General features: G+C 35.5%; 1 protein-coding gene across 2 annotated transcripts; it reads left to right on the top strand.

Annotated features, from left to right (window-relative positions):
• The first annotated feature begins 1,545 nt into the window (after positions 1 to 1,545).
• On the top strand, positions 1,546 to 16,059 carry nudE (Nuclear distribution protein nudE). 2 transcript variants are annotated; one of them, XM_073984442.1, is made up of 7 exons: positions 1,546 to 1,679; positions 2,153 to 2,627; positions 2,692 to 2,845; positions 4,991 to 5,264; positions 5,338 to 5,580; positions 6,860 to 6,969; positions 15,465 to 16,059. In XM_073984442.1, exons 2-7 carry the CDS (start codon positions 2,545 to 2,547, stop codon positions 15,810 to 15,812), a joined length of 1,212 nt encoding a protein of 403 aa, XP_073840543.1. In that variant the 5' UTR covers positions 1,546 to 1,679; positions 2,153 to 2,544; the 3' UTR covers positions 15,813 to 16,059. The 2 variants fall into 2 exon arrangements, with proteins under 2 accessions (XP_073840543.1, XP_073840544.1); XM_073984443.1 differs by lacking the exon at positions 1,546 to 1,679 and adding an exon at positions 1,705 to 1,916.
• The last annotated feature ends 1,423 nt before the right edge of the window (positions 16,060 to 17,482 follow it).

Genomic DNA, 17,482 nt, shown 5'->3' with positions numbered 1-17,482 from the left:
TCGAAATAAATGGCCTGTTCCCGTACTTTATAAAGTGGTAAAAGTTGTAAAAGTCGTAAACGATTTTCATATAAATTTTGTGTACGGGAACGCAAAATGTGTAAAAGTGGTAAAATTTTTAAAAAAATGTTTAGTTCTGGAACAGGGCTAAAGCAGTAAATTTGTATATTGTCGTATATTTTTAACGACAAATTAAATTTGCATTTTGAAAATTCATGTTCAATCAGCTGCACATATGCATCTACCTTGATTATTAGATATGTTTGAAATCAAACAAAAATAAGTGTAAACAAGTCTTATGCCAGACTAAGAAAATTTTCATTAAAAAATTGTGAGTTTATAGGAAAGAGGTGTGAGGGGGTGAAACTCAGTACACAAGGTTCTGTAATGGGTACTTTACACGATATGTTTTTTGCATATGAGTTGTCACTTCTCCCATACAAAATGTATATGCAAAGTGACAACTCATATGTAAAAAACATATCGTGTAAAGTACCCATAAGCAGCAATCACAACAGACACGGCAATCCCACGGCAGCGGGTTCTTACGTACCGGATTGACCCGAAACCAAAAGTGTTTCGGCCAGCGGCTGCCAACCCAGCATTATATGCTGCTACAACAACAACAACAACAGACACGGCATATCTTACTCATCTGGACCCATTGCTTAATGACAGCAGTCCTCCATAATATTGATAGTCGTTCTTACTTTTGAATAATGTATTTTTCTTTTATTTTTGTTTGTATATCTACTATATTTGATTTTCAGTAAATTTATATTGTCATTTGTCAACGTTGTCAAAACTATTTTGACACAATAGGAGGACCTCAGGAAAAAATTGTAATCATATGTTTGCTGTGTCCTACCTTGTAATCATGGTACAATAATTCTTAGGTAGGCCACAGCTAACAGCTGATTACAATTTTTTTTTTGTTATGGCTTAATCTGTCAAAACCGTGTTGACATGCAGAGTTGATATTTATTATTGATCAAAAAATACAACTCTGTTTTGTTTTCATTTCAACATTTCGTTCTTCTTCTTCTTTGTATACTCATCCGTTATCATTCATCAAAACAATTTTGACGTTTTAAGCAATAGCGACAGGGTTGTATTTTTTTGGCGATTCTCATACCTGGCCTACCTATGAATTATTGTACCATGCTTGTAATGATTGTACCATGGTCGATTACAAGAAGTTACTGGACTTGTACAAATTTGTACAAATTATTGAGTAAACGAACACACCTATTGACATTTGAAACCCAAACCTACTGGGTTAATCCGGTTAAGTGCAAACGGGATATAAACATGCTATTAAGTCCGTGTTTAGACACACGGGAAAGTAAATTCAGTTTTTAGGCAATAGGGGGTAGGAAAGAGTATTGAGGAGCTCTTTCCTCTCCGCTCTCTCCTAAAAACTCAATTTACTTTCCCGAGAAATTTGTGTGTCTAAACACAGACTAAAGGTGGAGAGCCTGTCGTCTGTCGTCACTATTTTGCGCCAAACCTTGACAACACGAAAATGTTGATTACACCTCTGAGGGGCATTATTTTAAAATAGTACGCAATTATACAACTGTGTTTTCACCATACCAAACACAATAGTTTCGTTCTAATTTTTTTATTTAAAAGATTTTTACAATTTATAACAAGAAACGTAAAAGCTATTTGAAAAAGTAAGTTTTGTGCACTACATATCTTTAACAGCAAAGTGAATAATGTGGTCAATTATTTTGTGGTTTGAAATTACGGAAAATATTCCAACAAAGCGATGATTTCATTTTGCCTTGAGGAAGAAGAAGTTGCTTGATTTTGCTTCTGTAGACGAGTTTCTATTGACAGTCTATGGACAATAGGAAATAGACAAAAATAAAACCAATTGTGAAAAAAACAACAAATTAGACAAGATTAACGTACAATAAGATAAAAAGAATAACAACGAATAGTAAACTTACAACAGATAAAGGGGAGCGTTGCTTCTTATCCCCAAAATAAAAGAGAAAATGTGGTTGTGTGGGATTTTTTCCGATTTTCTTCCCAACAACAATGCCATTGAATTGATTTTTCACACAAAACAAATGACAACTTCCCTCCGTCAACAACAACAAGAAAAGTGATAATTTAACATTTCTTTTATTTTTCCCCACAGAAAACAGAAAAAAAGACGCAAGAGCGAAACGAACGAGACGACTACGTTAGTAACAGCTTTTAAAGAAAGTATACAGGGAAAGGAAAAAAGACAAACAAAACAATATTAAAAAATAAAAGATTAATATCTTTAAGCAATTTTTAAGTGTATTCTGTGAATCTAAAAAAATTGACTTTAAATGATTTAAAACGACCTCCTCCCTTCACTACTAGACACTATCGTGGAAAATACAATAAAATATCTAAAAACGAAACTTTTGCTCACTGAACTCTATTGTCAGAGTTTACTGAATCCTTCGAACGATCGAACGACCACACAACCAACCAACCACCACCGATTAATACCAACTCTCCATAAATACATACAGAGAAAATACCTGCAACAGTGCAACAATGATGGAGTCCCCTCCACTGTTTAATAGTGTTGAAGATGAATGTCGTTACTGGAAGGAGAGAGCTAAGCTCTATCACAAAGAGTAAGTGTGCCCTAAATATTTTCATATTCAAATAGCTAACTTTATTCCGTGTTCGGAATGACAGGTGGACAGATGTTAAGCAAGAGTATGACGAATATGTAGAACAATCTCGGGAAATGGAAGCCGAAATGGATGCTACAATTGATCAAAAAACAGCAACAATTAAAGATCTCAGGTTTAAATTAACCTCATTGGAAAAAGAAAATGAATCACTCAAGGTAGGTTAATGTATTATGGAATTAGTTAAGTGTATTACCTATATTATTATTAATAGTAATCGGGTCAGGTTCATTCGAAATTGTTTTTATAGCGACTTAATCAAATGCACCGGAATGGCAAGGTGGCACTTTATATTCTTAACCCAAACTTTATATAATTTTCGTTCCGGAAATGTATACTTTTCGAGATAGAGGTTTTAATTGGAGTATACATTTTGACAAAAGTAATGATGATTTGTAGCAAAATTTGGCATCTGTCCATAGAAGGAGGTCTTCAAGTCCATCCGAATTGTAAGCATCACAAGGACAAATCCATCCGAATTGTAGATATCACTTTAAGAAAAAATTTCCACCAGGTGCCGCTAAAGATAAATTGTTCTCCGATATATGGCTTCTGAAAAATAATGTTTCCAAAATTTCTTCTTAAATGTCTTTCTGGAAGAGACTAGCATCCATGTTTTGGTATGGAAATCTTGGAATTCAAATGGGAATTTCTATTCCAAGGGTATAGTTTTATTTTGGGGAAGTCTATATTCTCCTACAAAATAAAAAGCAGCCAAAAATTGAAAAATTAAGGATTTTTATTTGTGTTGATGCTTAAGCTGCCCCTTATCTACCCCATATCTACCTTGAATTAGGTAACAGAAATGTTAAATTGATATAGTCCATGATCTAAGTTTAGGAGAAAAAGTTACGTAATATTATGTGGGGTCTAAAACCAATGTTTATCACAATGAATTTATGGGGGTACATATGATGTGGCACTGAATGCCAAACAAGGATCGATATCAAAATCTTGAGCGCGGAAAAATTGTATAATGAGCCGATGATCAGCGTATGAGTAGAAAATTAATGAACAGATTTTACGCAAACTGTTGCGTTGTTTTTTTTTAACAATTGGCTTGATCAGATATATGTGGCAAGTTCAATGTCTTATTCCGTAGGGCGTTAAGCTCTGTACCAATTAGACGGGTCCTCTCTCTTCGTCCTTTGGCAGTGTACAGAAGAAATTTGAATCGTGCGACACTGTTCACTCGATAATGCTGCAATAACTGTCATGTTGCCTCTTCTTGTTGGCTCTTGAAACTGGATTAGGTTTTTTTTGTCCAGTTTCTACCCCTCAAATTGAATGTAAAAGAACCCGAAGAACAACTCAGCATAAATTTTAGGAGACATTATTAGTTTTCTGCTTTTGTTTCTCATTAATTTTCTTTATTTGTAAAAATCATAAAAAATCGTCAACGTTTTTCGATGAGAATCGTTCGATTCAAAATGAGATATCGGCATAAATAGAATACTCTACCAGCTGGCGGAAAAATATTTTGAAATTTTTACCACAGGTAGATCTTTACGTCCTGATTACAAAAATGTAAAGTTTGTTGGGGGGAAGTCAATACTTCTCAAGATATGGGCACCTGAAGTTCCGAAAATTCCCTTGTTAAAGTAAGAAAAAAATTTAAATTAAAACAAATGTTGTTTTCGTGCCCTAAATTGGCTCCTGTCCATAGGACAAAGTTCTAAATTCCCGGCCGAAGGCCGGCTACTTAGAAAAAACTTACAATTTAAAAAAAATTTCAAATTTTTTTCTGTCAGTATTCAATTTGTTCCGAGATATCTTTACTTTTTATTTTTTTTTTTCATTTTTATAATGAATCTGATATCCAGAGTAGCTGTCATTCAATCTTATTTATTTAATACTTTTAGATTATATTTAAACTGTTGAAGTTTTAGAAATGCAGTTTTTAAATTCATAAGTTATGTTAAAATGGAAATAGAACTATGTATCATATATGGCCATTTGGCTTGGCTTTGAAATGAATTAAAAATTAATTTAAAAGAATCTAAATAAAAAGGAAGATATTCATCGATTTTAGAAATCATTGTTGAGAAAGAAAATGTCTGCTTCGGAACCTGCAAGAATCTGCATTTTTTTCTTTATGATATCAAAAAACATAGTAAAAATTATTCGATTTTTGCAATTCGAGAACAGGTATAAAGTCCAAAAATCATCGCCCGTTATATACCTACCCTTTTCAGACATACAGCTGATGGAACATATTGTTAACAACTTTTTAAATAATTTTTAAAAATGAAAAATTTAAGGGATTCTCGCATTATGAATGGTTTTCTCTTCCTTTCACTTAGCGCAAACTCGAATCACATAACATAGAATTTGCCAATGTTGAAAAACAATTGGAAAATGTAAAGCTAGAACGAGACTCAATGAAAGATTACCTGCGTCAATTGGAACAGAAAAACGATGACTTAGAAAGGGCACATCGCATTCTCAATGAAAGCATTGTAGACTTTGAAAAAATGTTGGATAAGGCATACGAAAAGAATGCATTGCTCGAAATGGAAGTGGATGAAAAAGAAGTGTTACAGGAAAAGCTACAACGCCTAATGGATGAGACAAGGGGTATGTATATACAGTTAAAGTAGGCGTTAAATATTAATATTCAATCTTTTGTTTCGTTGTATCACATTTTTAGATCTTAAACAAGAATTAAATGTGAAAACCCGTTATACCACACCCAATGGCACACAGCAAAATGGTCTCAGTCCGGGATCGGAACTGAATACACCGAATGGTATTAACAATGGTGATATAATGTCACATGCTGAGACAGCCACAGCTACATCAGCCAACAATGTTTTACTAAACAATACCAACAACACTAATCCCTCAACAGCAAACATAAATGAGTATCAGCTACAACAGCGTTCACTGAAAAGTAAGATATGTCGTTCACTAAAGAAAACGCAAGGTGTTTTAAAATTAACAAAGAAATATCGAAATCGAGATTAAACAATTCATGTGCATATTGCTACATATTTATGCCTTGTATTTAGAATATAACAAAAGTCATTAGGGACCTGCACAACAACACCACTAAATCAGAGTATAATAATCGCATTATGTAAGCCTTGTAAACAAAGAACCAAAGATAAAGAGGGGGAGAATAGAAAAGTCATTTGTTTTACTGTCCAATAAACATTTCATTTGGTTCTACATAAACAATTGTGAATAATCTATTGTATATCTTATTTTTATTTATATAATCACTATTTTTATAAATGTACATTTATTCATTCGCCAATCACTTTGTTACTTTTTTGTATGTATTGCTTTCATCCATTTTCATTTTTATTTTACTTTCAAACAATTGTCAAATACTTGTTTTTTTTTATTATGTCATATGAATCATATTAATTTTATGTTTAAGATAATGTCATTTTTTCAATTCTGAACTAAACTCATCGGCTCAATTTAATTTACCATCATAATTTAGATGTGGAATTGGTATCTCAAGGAATGAAAGAAACTAATTTATGTTTAGTTCGGGATTCATGCATAGATGGTATTTTAACCATTATTTTTCATTTTTTGTAAAATGTTTCATTAGCAGTTCCGTAGACATAAATCATGTTTAATATTTCGCATTCTATTATTTAAATATTATTATTATTATTTTTTTTTTTTTTTGATCGAGAAGAATAGGCGATTTGGTAATGTTAAACATCATTTCCGCATTTTAAAATTGCCTACAATTTAATTTCAAATCACTGATTTTTTTCATAGGAAATGTTTATTTTTTTATTTGTGAACCAATGCCATTTTATGTTTCGTTTTAAGTTAATGAAGTATTATGTTTTATTTATTACTTTGTATAAACTATTGTAAAATTATTTGTAAAGATAATTCGAGTCCATATTTCACCAATAAATTTATTAAAATCAATTACAAAAACAATTTATCAATTTTATCAATTACAAAAACACAAACTGCAAGAGTTTCATCTACAAACGAATAATAATGCATTATAATCGATTTTAGAGTACATATTTGAATGTGTTGTTGTGTGTGTCCCCTAAATGTCATTTTTTCTAAGTACACCTTCTCCTATGTAAATATCCTAGCTTTTAGCTTAATTTGAATTTGTGTTTTTAATCCTTCCTAAAAATTTCTTAATTGGTAATTTTGTGTATTTTTCGTTATATTCTTCTGTTTAGGAAAACCATTTGTTGATCCGGATAATTTACTTAATGGCAATGCAGCAATGACCGCTTCTTCACGTACAACTGCATTAAATATTGTCGCTGATATGCTCAGAAAAATCAATGTAAGTAACTGAAATGTGTTTTGTGTTCTCTTATTCTTACTTTAGGTGAATTGTTTATTTTTATGTTGGTATTTTTTTGTAATGGTGTTGAAATCGTTTATTTTTATTATTTTTTTTTTAATTTGTTTATGCATGCAAGAATGATGTGTATGAAATATTTTTTTTTGTGTTAATAACCCAATATGAATTATAAAGTGTTTTATCCAATTTGAAAAGAAAAAAAAAATATTTGATAAAAACTCTTTTTCAAGAGAAATAAATTAAAATATATATTTTTACCGTTTATGGCCATTTGGTGCTATATTCGATCAAATCTGAAAAATATTTGTAGTCACAAAGGAGATATTCCAAGTCACATAGGGAGATATTGTTTTCAACTGAATAAAATCACCACATACATATTTAAACGATAGTTAAACCAATCACTAAGTTCATAATTCCATTTTTAGTTAGATTTCATTTGATTTTGTGTATTTATTTACCTTTATAGTTTACGATAGAAATTAAAAGAAAGACATGGACCCAAAAGCGGATGTAAGATTTTTTTTTATCTTTGTCGATAATTTTTATTTGTCCCTGTAATTTTGAGTACTATCGTTTGAGATGTTATCTAGCACTTGATTACATCGTAGTCTGCATTCCTTATCATTATTCACTTTCCTTGCAAGGGACAATAAAGGCAACCTTAGTGATTCGATACGTTTAACGACGTCCATGTCTATATAAACCATACGAATTCGATATTTATACTCCCAGCCGTATACGTAAAGGGGGTTTATACAATTTGATATGATCAAAAAAACAAGTAAAAAAGTATCAGTCGGCTTTGCCGACAGAGATATACCCTCAGCCTGTGTGGATTGAAATACTTTTTTCCAAAAAAAAAAAAAACTTATGTATTTAGGGAGGTTTTCAAAATTTTTGGCGTATGAACCGACAAAAGTATGAATAGGACTGAAGCTCAAAAATTTGCGGGGATAACGTAAGATAGGGCTTTTTTATCACACTAGCTTACGAAAAAATAATATCGCTGTAAACAGGGCCACCAGGAAAACCTTCGGTAAAAATGTCCAAAGGATTCTCGAACAGACCCTTAACATACAAAAATGTTGAACATTTGTGTGGGTGGTACCACAAGGATTGGACAGATAGGGCCCAAATTTTGAACATAAACTAAGTTTCGGCAATATTTAGAAATCCAAAATTTGGACCAAATCGGTTGCAACGTCTATGAAATATCGCGCGTATAATTGTAGCGAATATTTTCGAACTTTTGTGGGAGAGGTACTGGAAGGAGTGGACCTATAAGCACCACCTTCTAATTTCATATATTATTAGAAGAAATATTATTATATCCAAAGTTTGGACGAACGCAGTATTCGCTTCCAGCTCTCTAGCGACTCCATATGGTGCCATAGGGGGTTTTAACAACTTTCGGGATATTTTCTCAAGAAGTATGGACTTGCCCCTGAAAAAACTTTTACTGTCGTAATTGAGGCAGCGAATATAAGTTGCTTCAACAAAAATCAAAATGATTCGGGAGCAGGTCTTAAAGTGAACTTATCCAAAATTTTGTGTGGGAGGTACCCGAAGTAGTGGACAAATATTGGCCATATTCGAACCTAATCTATATCTGGAAGATATATTAGGATGTGTAAAGTATGGACCAAATCGGTCACTCCCATCAAGAGTTATCGTGCGCGCAATTATTCCGGACATTTTTGAGCTTTTGTGGTGGAGGTACCTGAAGGAGTGGACCGATATGGCTTATCTTCGAACTTAAAATATTGGACCGAATCGGCAGATCCGTTCGAGAGTTATCTTGCGCTCCAACCACTACGCACCGTGTCATAGGGGTTTTTGGTCCCTTCAGGCTATTTTCTCAGGAAGTATGGACTTGCCCCTGATGAAACTTATAGCGTCGTATGGGGGAAGTGAATACAAGTAGCTACAACAAAAATCAAATCGATTCGAGAACAGGTCCTAAAATGAACTTTTCCGAAATTTTGTGTGGGAAGTACCCGAAGGAGTGGACCGATTGAGTCCATATTGGAACCCCATCTAAGCCTGGTAGAAATTTCACGATGTACAAAGTATGGACCATATCGGTTACTTCCTTTAAGAGTTATCGTGCGCACAAATTTTCCGAACATTTCCGAACTTTTGTGGGGGAGGTACTGGAAGGAGTGGACCGATATAACCCATCTTCGAACTTAAACTAAGTTTGGACAAAATATTACGAAAGCCAAATTTTAGACCGAATCGGTTGATTCGTTCGAGAGTTATTGTGCGCACCAGCCAGACAGACGGACGGACATGGCTAAATCAACTCCAAATTGTCTGAAACACATTTCGTCCAAGCATACGAGTACTTGGGGTCTGAAACCATTATTTCGGCTGGTAGCTTTCGATTGACCGATAGGGTTCAAAATTTAGTCCTTCTACTCCCACTGCAAATATATATCTCGAGCAGATCAACCACCTCACAATGTAACTTCCAGACATAGATCAGGTTCGAATACGGTTCCACTCCTTCAGGTACCTCTCACAAGAAATTTAAAAAATGTTCGCAAGAATGCTGTTTAGTGACCTGTCTCGGATCATTTTGAAATTTTTTCAGTAGGTTGTCCTCGCAGCTCCTGTTACAACGTTAGAATTATTATGGGGGCACAATCATACATCCTGAGCTCTATAAAAATTTATAATCTTACGATTTGAGTATCTTTGCACATAGTTAAACTGTTTGCAAACCTACACCAAGTTCCAAGATCGGAAAACAGCTTCGGATACCTCCCGCATAAATTTTTGAAATGTTCGTTTAAATGCAGTATAAGGTCGCTTCGAAGATTGCTTTGAATTTTTTATCAAAGCTATTCCTTGTGATTTTGATTACAAGGATATAATTATTTTCGTGGCCAAGGTCTTGCTTCCGGCCGTAGTGACCCAAAAGCTCAAACAAAAAAATCAAGCGGGATGAACTAAAATGGCTGCGTGGCAAGATAACTATCGCAATGCATTACGCCCAAAATTAGATCCAGTTCCAAGATGGACTATGACGGTGTATTCTTTTAGGTACCTCCTCCGCATAATTACACCTGAATAACCTGATCAGCGTCAGCGTGAATTATATCCAAGCCTGCTTGGTGCGGTCATTGATCTAGTGGTTCTCGTTGGTACCTTTGCGTTTGTGGGGGAAGCCGGTCCATAATATTGTGACTAGGATGTTCACGGCGATAACATCCAAATAGGTGCTGCATTGACAACATCTTGCTGTGCTGATGTACCGGTTACATCTTGGTCTCCTCACTGGTGTCATGAGGAGACTCCCTGTTGCAGTCCTCAGATGGGGGGAATTCTGGCAGTTTTGAATATTCTCACACTGCGAAGCGATATCATTTGCCGCACTGACCTCGCATTGCTTGCCACAGACCGGTCAATTGCTTTATAAGAGGCCAACAGGATGTCTTTGCCAGCAACCCAAGCTGTGCAGCAGTGAATTGTTGTGACGTCTCGAACATACTCTCGAAAGTTACACCCAATATTTTGGGGTAGTTAGTGGTCGGTATCAGTACACTATCGACCAATATGTTCAGGGGTTGAGCCAAAATTGTTGAGACAAACCTCTCTCTAGGTCATGTTGATCACAGTAACACCCAATCCAATCCCACGGCAGCGGGTTCTTACGTACCGGATTGACCCGAAACCAAAAGTGTTTCGGCCAGCGGCTGCCAACCCAACATTATATGCTGCTACAACAACAACAGGGTGACGTAGGGGATGGAAGATACCAAGGAACGGTCCTGACCGGTTTTAACATGGCAAAGCCCAGGATTTATCTTGGTCCCTCTTTCATCCCAAGTGGACACTGACCTCCCCGTGGTGTCACCTGGGGAACTGCCTTTAACACCCGTTAAAGGTAGTGAGCTAACATGTGCCGCGCGTTCACCCATAAGAACGTTAAAAACTTGGGTTTGGGCGTCGGGTTAGTAACCCTCCCCTAGAAAAAACAGCCTACTATGAAAAAACGAAAGAAAAGAAAAACAAACCCCTCTAAAGTTGACGAACCCCGCAAACGTTTTAAGGACCATGATCTGCGAATCTGCACCTGGAATGTTCGCACTCTTTATAGAGAAGGTGCAGTCTTCGCTTTGGCAGACGTACTTGAAAAGTACAAGACCGATATTACTGCCATACAGGAAATACGATGGATTGGGAAAGGCGTCACAACAACACCTAAAGGTGACGCACTGTATTATAGCTGCCATGACGTAAAGCATGAGTTTGGTTGTGGATTCGTAGTTAGTCGGAGACTAAAACATCTTGTATCCAGCTTCACTCCAGTGAATGAAAGACTTGCTGCAATTCGAATAAAAGCTAAATTCTTCAACATCAGCTTTATTTGCGCTTATGCTCCCACTGAAGAAAAGGATGAACAGACCAAAGATATATTTTACGAGCGCTTAGAAGAAACATATGACCGTTGCCCTGCCCATGGCATTAAAATCATTCTAGGCGATTTTAATGCCAAAATTGGAAAGGAGAATATCTTTGGCCCAACAGTCGGGAAATTCAGTCTCCACAGTGAAACATCTGACAATGGTATGAGACTGATAGACTTTGCAGCTGCAAAAAACATGGTAGTTAGCAGTACCAGATTTAATCATCTCGATATTCATAAGGGCACCTGGCTGTCTCCAGATCAGAAAACAAGAAACCAAATTGATCATGTTGTGATAGATGGAAGACATTCATCGAGCGTGTTGGATGTACGATCGTTCCGAGGCGCAAACATTGATTCGGACCACTACCTTGTTGCAGCAAAGGTACGCACCCGCTTAAACGTAGCAAACAAAGTACGAACAGACACAACACGAAAGTTAGACATCGGTAAGCTGCAATCACAACAGATAGCCACAGCATATTCCACTCAACTAGCCCAATTGCTTAATCAAAGCCCTCCTCATCCCGATAACATATCAGCGCAATGGCAAAGCATTGCCCACTCCATGCAAACAGCCGCAAAATCCATACTTGGATACCAGAGACCTCCGCCAAGGAATCCATGGTATTATCAGGAGTGTCGTGCTGCCACCGAAGAGAAAAATGCGGCATATAAGGCTACTTTACAATCCGTAGCAACGCGTAGCGCACGAGAGAGATACAGGGAGAAAAGGAGAGAGGAGAAACGTCTTTTCCGCAGGAAAAAGAGAGAGATGGAAAAGCGGGAGTGTGAAAAAATCGAGATGTACAGGAGCCAGAATGAAGTCCGAAAATTCTACCAAAGAGTCAAGCATCAAACTGATGGCTTTGGTACAGGCACATCCTCCTGTAGAGACCAGCAAGGTAATTTGGTAACTGATACAGATAGTGTACTCAGGATATGGAAAGAACATTTTTCAAATCTGTTGGTATCCAATAGCAGCGAAGACGACGAAGATACCACAGTCCCAATCCCAGAAGATGGTATTGAATGTATACCGACCAGCCAAGATGAGGTAAAGACAGCAATAAATCGGCTGAAGAATAATAAGGCAGCAGGGGCCGATGGCTTACCAGTCGAGCTGTTCAAAACCGGAGGCGACACGCTGATAAGGTGTATTCATCAGCTAGTTAGCACCATCTGGCAGGAAGAACGAGTACCCGACGATTGGAACCTGAGTATCCTGTGCCCCGTCCACAAGAAGGGAGATAAGACTGTATGCTCTAACTATAGGGGCATAAGTCTACTCCCTATTGCCTACAAGATCGTGTCAGGGATATTGTGCGAACGACTAAAGCCAATGGTCAACGAGATTATTGGACCATACCAATGCGGCTTTAGACCTGGCAAGTCCACCATTGACCAGATATTTACCCTGCGGCAAATCCTGGAGAAGACCCAAGAGATGCAGATCGACACCTACCACCTTTTTGTCAAACAAAAATAACGCTCTACAAAACACTGATACTACCCGTGCTGATGTATGGCTCCGAAGCCTGGGTACTTGCGCAAGCAGACATGGCAGTGCTTGGTGTGTTTGAGAGAAAAATTCTTCGAAAGATCTACGGACCAATCTGCGTTGACGGTGAATATCGACGTCGCATGAACCACGAGCTGTATCTGCTATACAACGACATCAATATTGTTAAACGTATCGAGATGCAGCGATTGCGTTGGCTAGGCCATATCATAAGAATGAGCGATGATGAACCCGCTAAAAAGGCGTATGAATACATGCCACATGGCGGTGCACGCAGAATTGGCAGGCCAAGGAATAGATGGCGCAAACAAGTGGATGATGAGATGACAAGGCGCGGTATTCCAGAGTGCAAAGCAACAAATAGAGAGGAATGGAGATCTCTTCTTAGTTCGGCCTATAGAACAAATGTTCTGTAATGGGCCAGCTAAGTAAGTAAGTAAGTACAACAACAACAACAGTAACACCCAATCAGTTCCAGCAACGAAGCATATAATACGGGGACAATCTTAGTCTGTTCATTTCATTGGTCCACTGGAGTCATGAGGAGACACCCTGTTACAGTTCTTAGGGACTATCAAGTCTAAATGCTCTTCCACTTTTATTTGCGGACCACACTGTCGCCGCATACCTTGATATAGACCAATATATAGGTTATGATAAGAAGCGAAAATAAAATCTGGATTTTTGTCATGTTAAAGGACATATGAGGACATTCCTAGTATCTATCATTGCTGTCGATTTTTATACAAAGGTGTCCCGATCTATCTGAAACAGACATGTTTTTTATATATGAATGTGGGATTTAAAACCATAACCGTACCAATGTGCATAGCCAGAAGGCTGTATGAATAAAGAATTAAGGGGTTACCTCTACTTGTCACTTTCAAAAAATCGAAAAAAATATTATTGGCTTATTTTGAAGTACAGGTAGTTTAGAGTATGTCGCAAAAAATTTCAACACGATCGGAGCAAAATTGGGAACAATTTATTGTGCATACAAAGCAGCGTGGAAACTTGAAACGCATGTTTCTCGAAATGGTATTTTTGAAGTCAGTGTTAACGATAGCTTGAAAACGAATCGGCCGATCTTCATATAGTTTGGTGAGCTTATTATATACATAAAAAGCTTGTCTTTAAGCGAGACAGATTTTTTAAATTTTTTTGCACGAATTTTGGACAAAAATCTGTCAGTTTCTTCGTTAACATTAGAAATTTTGACTTTGACAGCTCACAATTTTTTAATCGATTTTTTAAAGTTCTGTTTCGCTTAAAGACAAGATTACGCTTTTATAAAAAAGGGGTTTCGCAGGGAGCCATTTCCCACAAGTCTAAGCAATGTTTTTCAACAACAAAAATTGCAAAAGTAGTTCAAGATGTACTCTTCCAGGTACAACAAATATCTATCTAAAAATATTGGTAGTTTCTTTGAAAAAATTCATGAAAAATTAGTTTTTTTTTTTGGCCTGCACAACTAGGGGTAACCCCTTAATCCAATATCACAGTTATTGCCATGTATACAAACTTATAAATTATTTTAGTTTCTTTTCCTCCCTTCTGAACATAACACATACTTTCCACATCTATGACAATGATTAACACACACATTTATACTTTTTTCGTTTTCACTCTTTTCTTTATTTTTTTCTTCGCCATTTTCATATGCAATTTACATTTGAAATTTAAAAATGTTAGTTTTGCCTAACTAAAATTTTATTTTATAAGAATTCGATGACTGCATCGCATTGTCCCAATTTGAACTTCTATATCTCAAAAATGGTAAAACCTACGAAAATATCATAACGGTATATCAATCTTGTAGAAAATTTTCTCTGCTACAACATTTTCTTTAGCCCCATTTCGAGAGGACTTGCGGTTTCCAAGAAAAATCGTGAAAACCTAAAAATCCCTAAAAATTAGAACTTTGAACGCGCGTTAAAAAAAATCGGTTTATTGATTTTTTCATCTCTGAACATTGTAGCATCAGAATCCGCAAAAACTTCCCAGGTGTAAGCACCTTCCATTTAAAGTTGTTTCAGACGCACCGTGAGTATTTTACATTTTATATGTAAAGCCATTTGGCATTTGTTATGGTACAATACACAGGTTGGACGGGATGCTTAGCTGGCTATTATTTGGTGGTCAACTGCATTAATGTGTTTGGAATGTAATTGAAATTCAATCGCATTTCAAAACAATTGGGTATTTGTGTAACCAAATTGAACGTCTGTTTGGGTTTCCCGTACGACCTATATTTGAGCCATGAAATACATATATTTATTTCAACTACTTTGATTAAATGTTTCATTGCCCATCTTCGGAGTCAATCAATCGATTTTTGTTTTTATTAATTTTAAGTTACAAGTGAAAATGGTATATTTCAGTTTTTATTTCTTTCTTTTCTTCTTTTCACTACATTAAACTGCATCGAAACCTTATTCCTAACCCCCATGACAATCCTATTCTAATCAAACAAAACATTCTCTATATGTATGTGAATCAAGAATTATCTATGTATCGTTATAAACTATATTTCAGTTGGATAAAGCACTTTTATGTCATCAATGTGAGAGATTTCGTTGTATATGTGAGCGTATGCCGCCCACAGATTCGGCAACAGATTCAAATCAGGACAACAACACATCCCGCAAGTCTATGGATTATTTAAATTGTAATAGCATAAACACATCTGGGGATGATTCTACCGACAACAATAACGTTTTACTGCGACGTTCAACCAGTCGAAGTAATACAAGTCTAAACTTTGGCACAAATATTTTTAAACGTTTCGCCGAACGTATGAGTGCAAATAATAATTTTTTTGCCACAACCCTGAAATCGTCATCAACATCAATTAACGATATACAAAGTGGTGACCCACGATAAACGCAGGATAATTTAAATTAAAAAAAAGAGTTTTTCATACATTTATAACTCTTAAAAGGACTGATGATGCTATTACACATTTTTATAAAAACGAACCGAGGATTATAGTCTTAGATTTTAATTTATTAGAATTTTTTCTTATTTCATGTTCATATTATAAGTTTGTATTTTAATAATTTCATTACATAATTTGTATATGTATATTTTGCAGCTATTTTAATAAATATATTTGTATTTATTTGTGTAATTTGTTGGTTTTATGTTGTGTCAATTGTTTTTGTTTATGTTTATTAAAAATATGAATTATAAAAACATTTTGGAATGGGTGTGGGTCATATTTCTAAGCTCATTTCCTATAGTGAAGATGAACAGAATCAAACGTACACTATAAGCAACATTGTGCGCTTTCGTTCGATTGAGGCATTTGTTGTTGTTGTTTATCACAATGCAACCACAATCTTTAGTCTTGAGCAGTGATGGTGTCCAATGCTGGATTAGATCAGTGCACACTACGAAGAGCGAAGCCACAAATGTGAATGTATTCAAAACATTGACAATTTATGACAGTGTGTTAGTAAGATTGTAGGTGTGTCTTTTTACGTGATAATTTGTAATAATTATTACGAAATGTTACTAAATGCTGTCTTTTTACACAAAAGTTCAGTAAAAGAGAGCGAAGTGAGAGAACAATTTTGACAGTTGTTTGCTTTTTAGCGCTGAAAGAATTTTTCCCAGCAATATTTAGCAAGTTCGATCAGCTGTTTTTTAATCATCTGCTAATGGTCAGCTGCTTAATGTTTATCTTATTTTTGTGGAAAAATACTATAAATATTACGACTCGGGTTTATTTATTGGTTATTTTATTAATATATTATTTTTATTTATTTTGCTTAAAATTAAGAACTTTTTCATTGCTTTGGAGTTATTTTTTCGTTCATGCATTGGCGCCAATGTTTTTGTTTTGCTTATCAACTGTTATCTTGCTAAAGTTTACTAAATGCTGTCTTTTTACTATTTTCTCTATTTCCGTATCAAAGAGTAAAATCTCTCTTACTCTCTGAAAAGAAGTTACTGAATAATTACACTGTGCAACAAAATTCAATTTTTTTCAAAATGATGGGAAAACCTTTTAGATTATGAAAGTAGGACTAAAAATATGGGACACGTGTATCGGCGTTTTTAAAGTTTACGTCGGAAAGTAACCAAAATAGGCGGGGCAAGTTCCGCCCATTTTTAAATTTTTCGAAATATTCGAGTTTAGATATCTTGGAATCCTTGCATTTCAGGTATATAGTGTCTTTGGCAACTTTATTGAGGAAGGTTTGGGAAATATTTTTGTTAAAAATTTTAACCCTCATGCGGTTCATCAAAGGGGTCTTTTTTGTCCTTTTTCGAAAATCTTTCAAAAACTCATTAAAAATGTGATCGTATCAAATCCGAATATTCTACAAAATTGTTCGCCATAAAATTTTACTATAGGTCTCAGAATACACCAAATCTGTAACTCTTGTCTAATTGCCAGGAATCTCTAAAAATGAAAAACACGTTTTAGCGTTAAAGTCGGACTTCATCTGAGTTTATTCAAAATTGTCCCACAAAACATAATTTTATAGAGATGATGTCAGAGACGAAAATATTCTTCGTCAAATTTCACCATAGGTCATCAAAGA

Source organism: Musca autumnalis, unplaced genomic scaffold, assembly GCF_047663935.1.
Source record: "Musca autumnalis isolate F117 unplaced genomic scaffold, ASM4766393v1 scaffold_4, whole genome shotgun sequence".
Lineage (NCBI taxonomy): Eukaryota > Metazoa > Arthropoda > Insecta > Diptera > Muscidae > Musca > Musca autumnalis.
The sequence above is the reverse complement of the archived record's forward strand: the minus strand, read 5'-3'. Positions and strand labels throughout refer to the sequence as shown.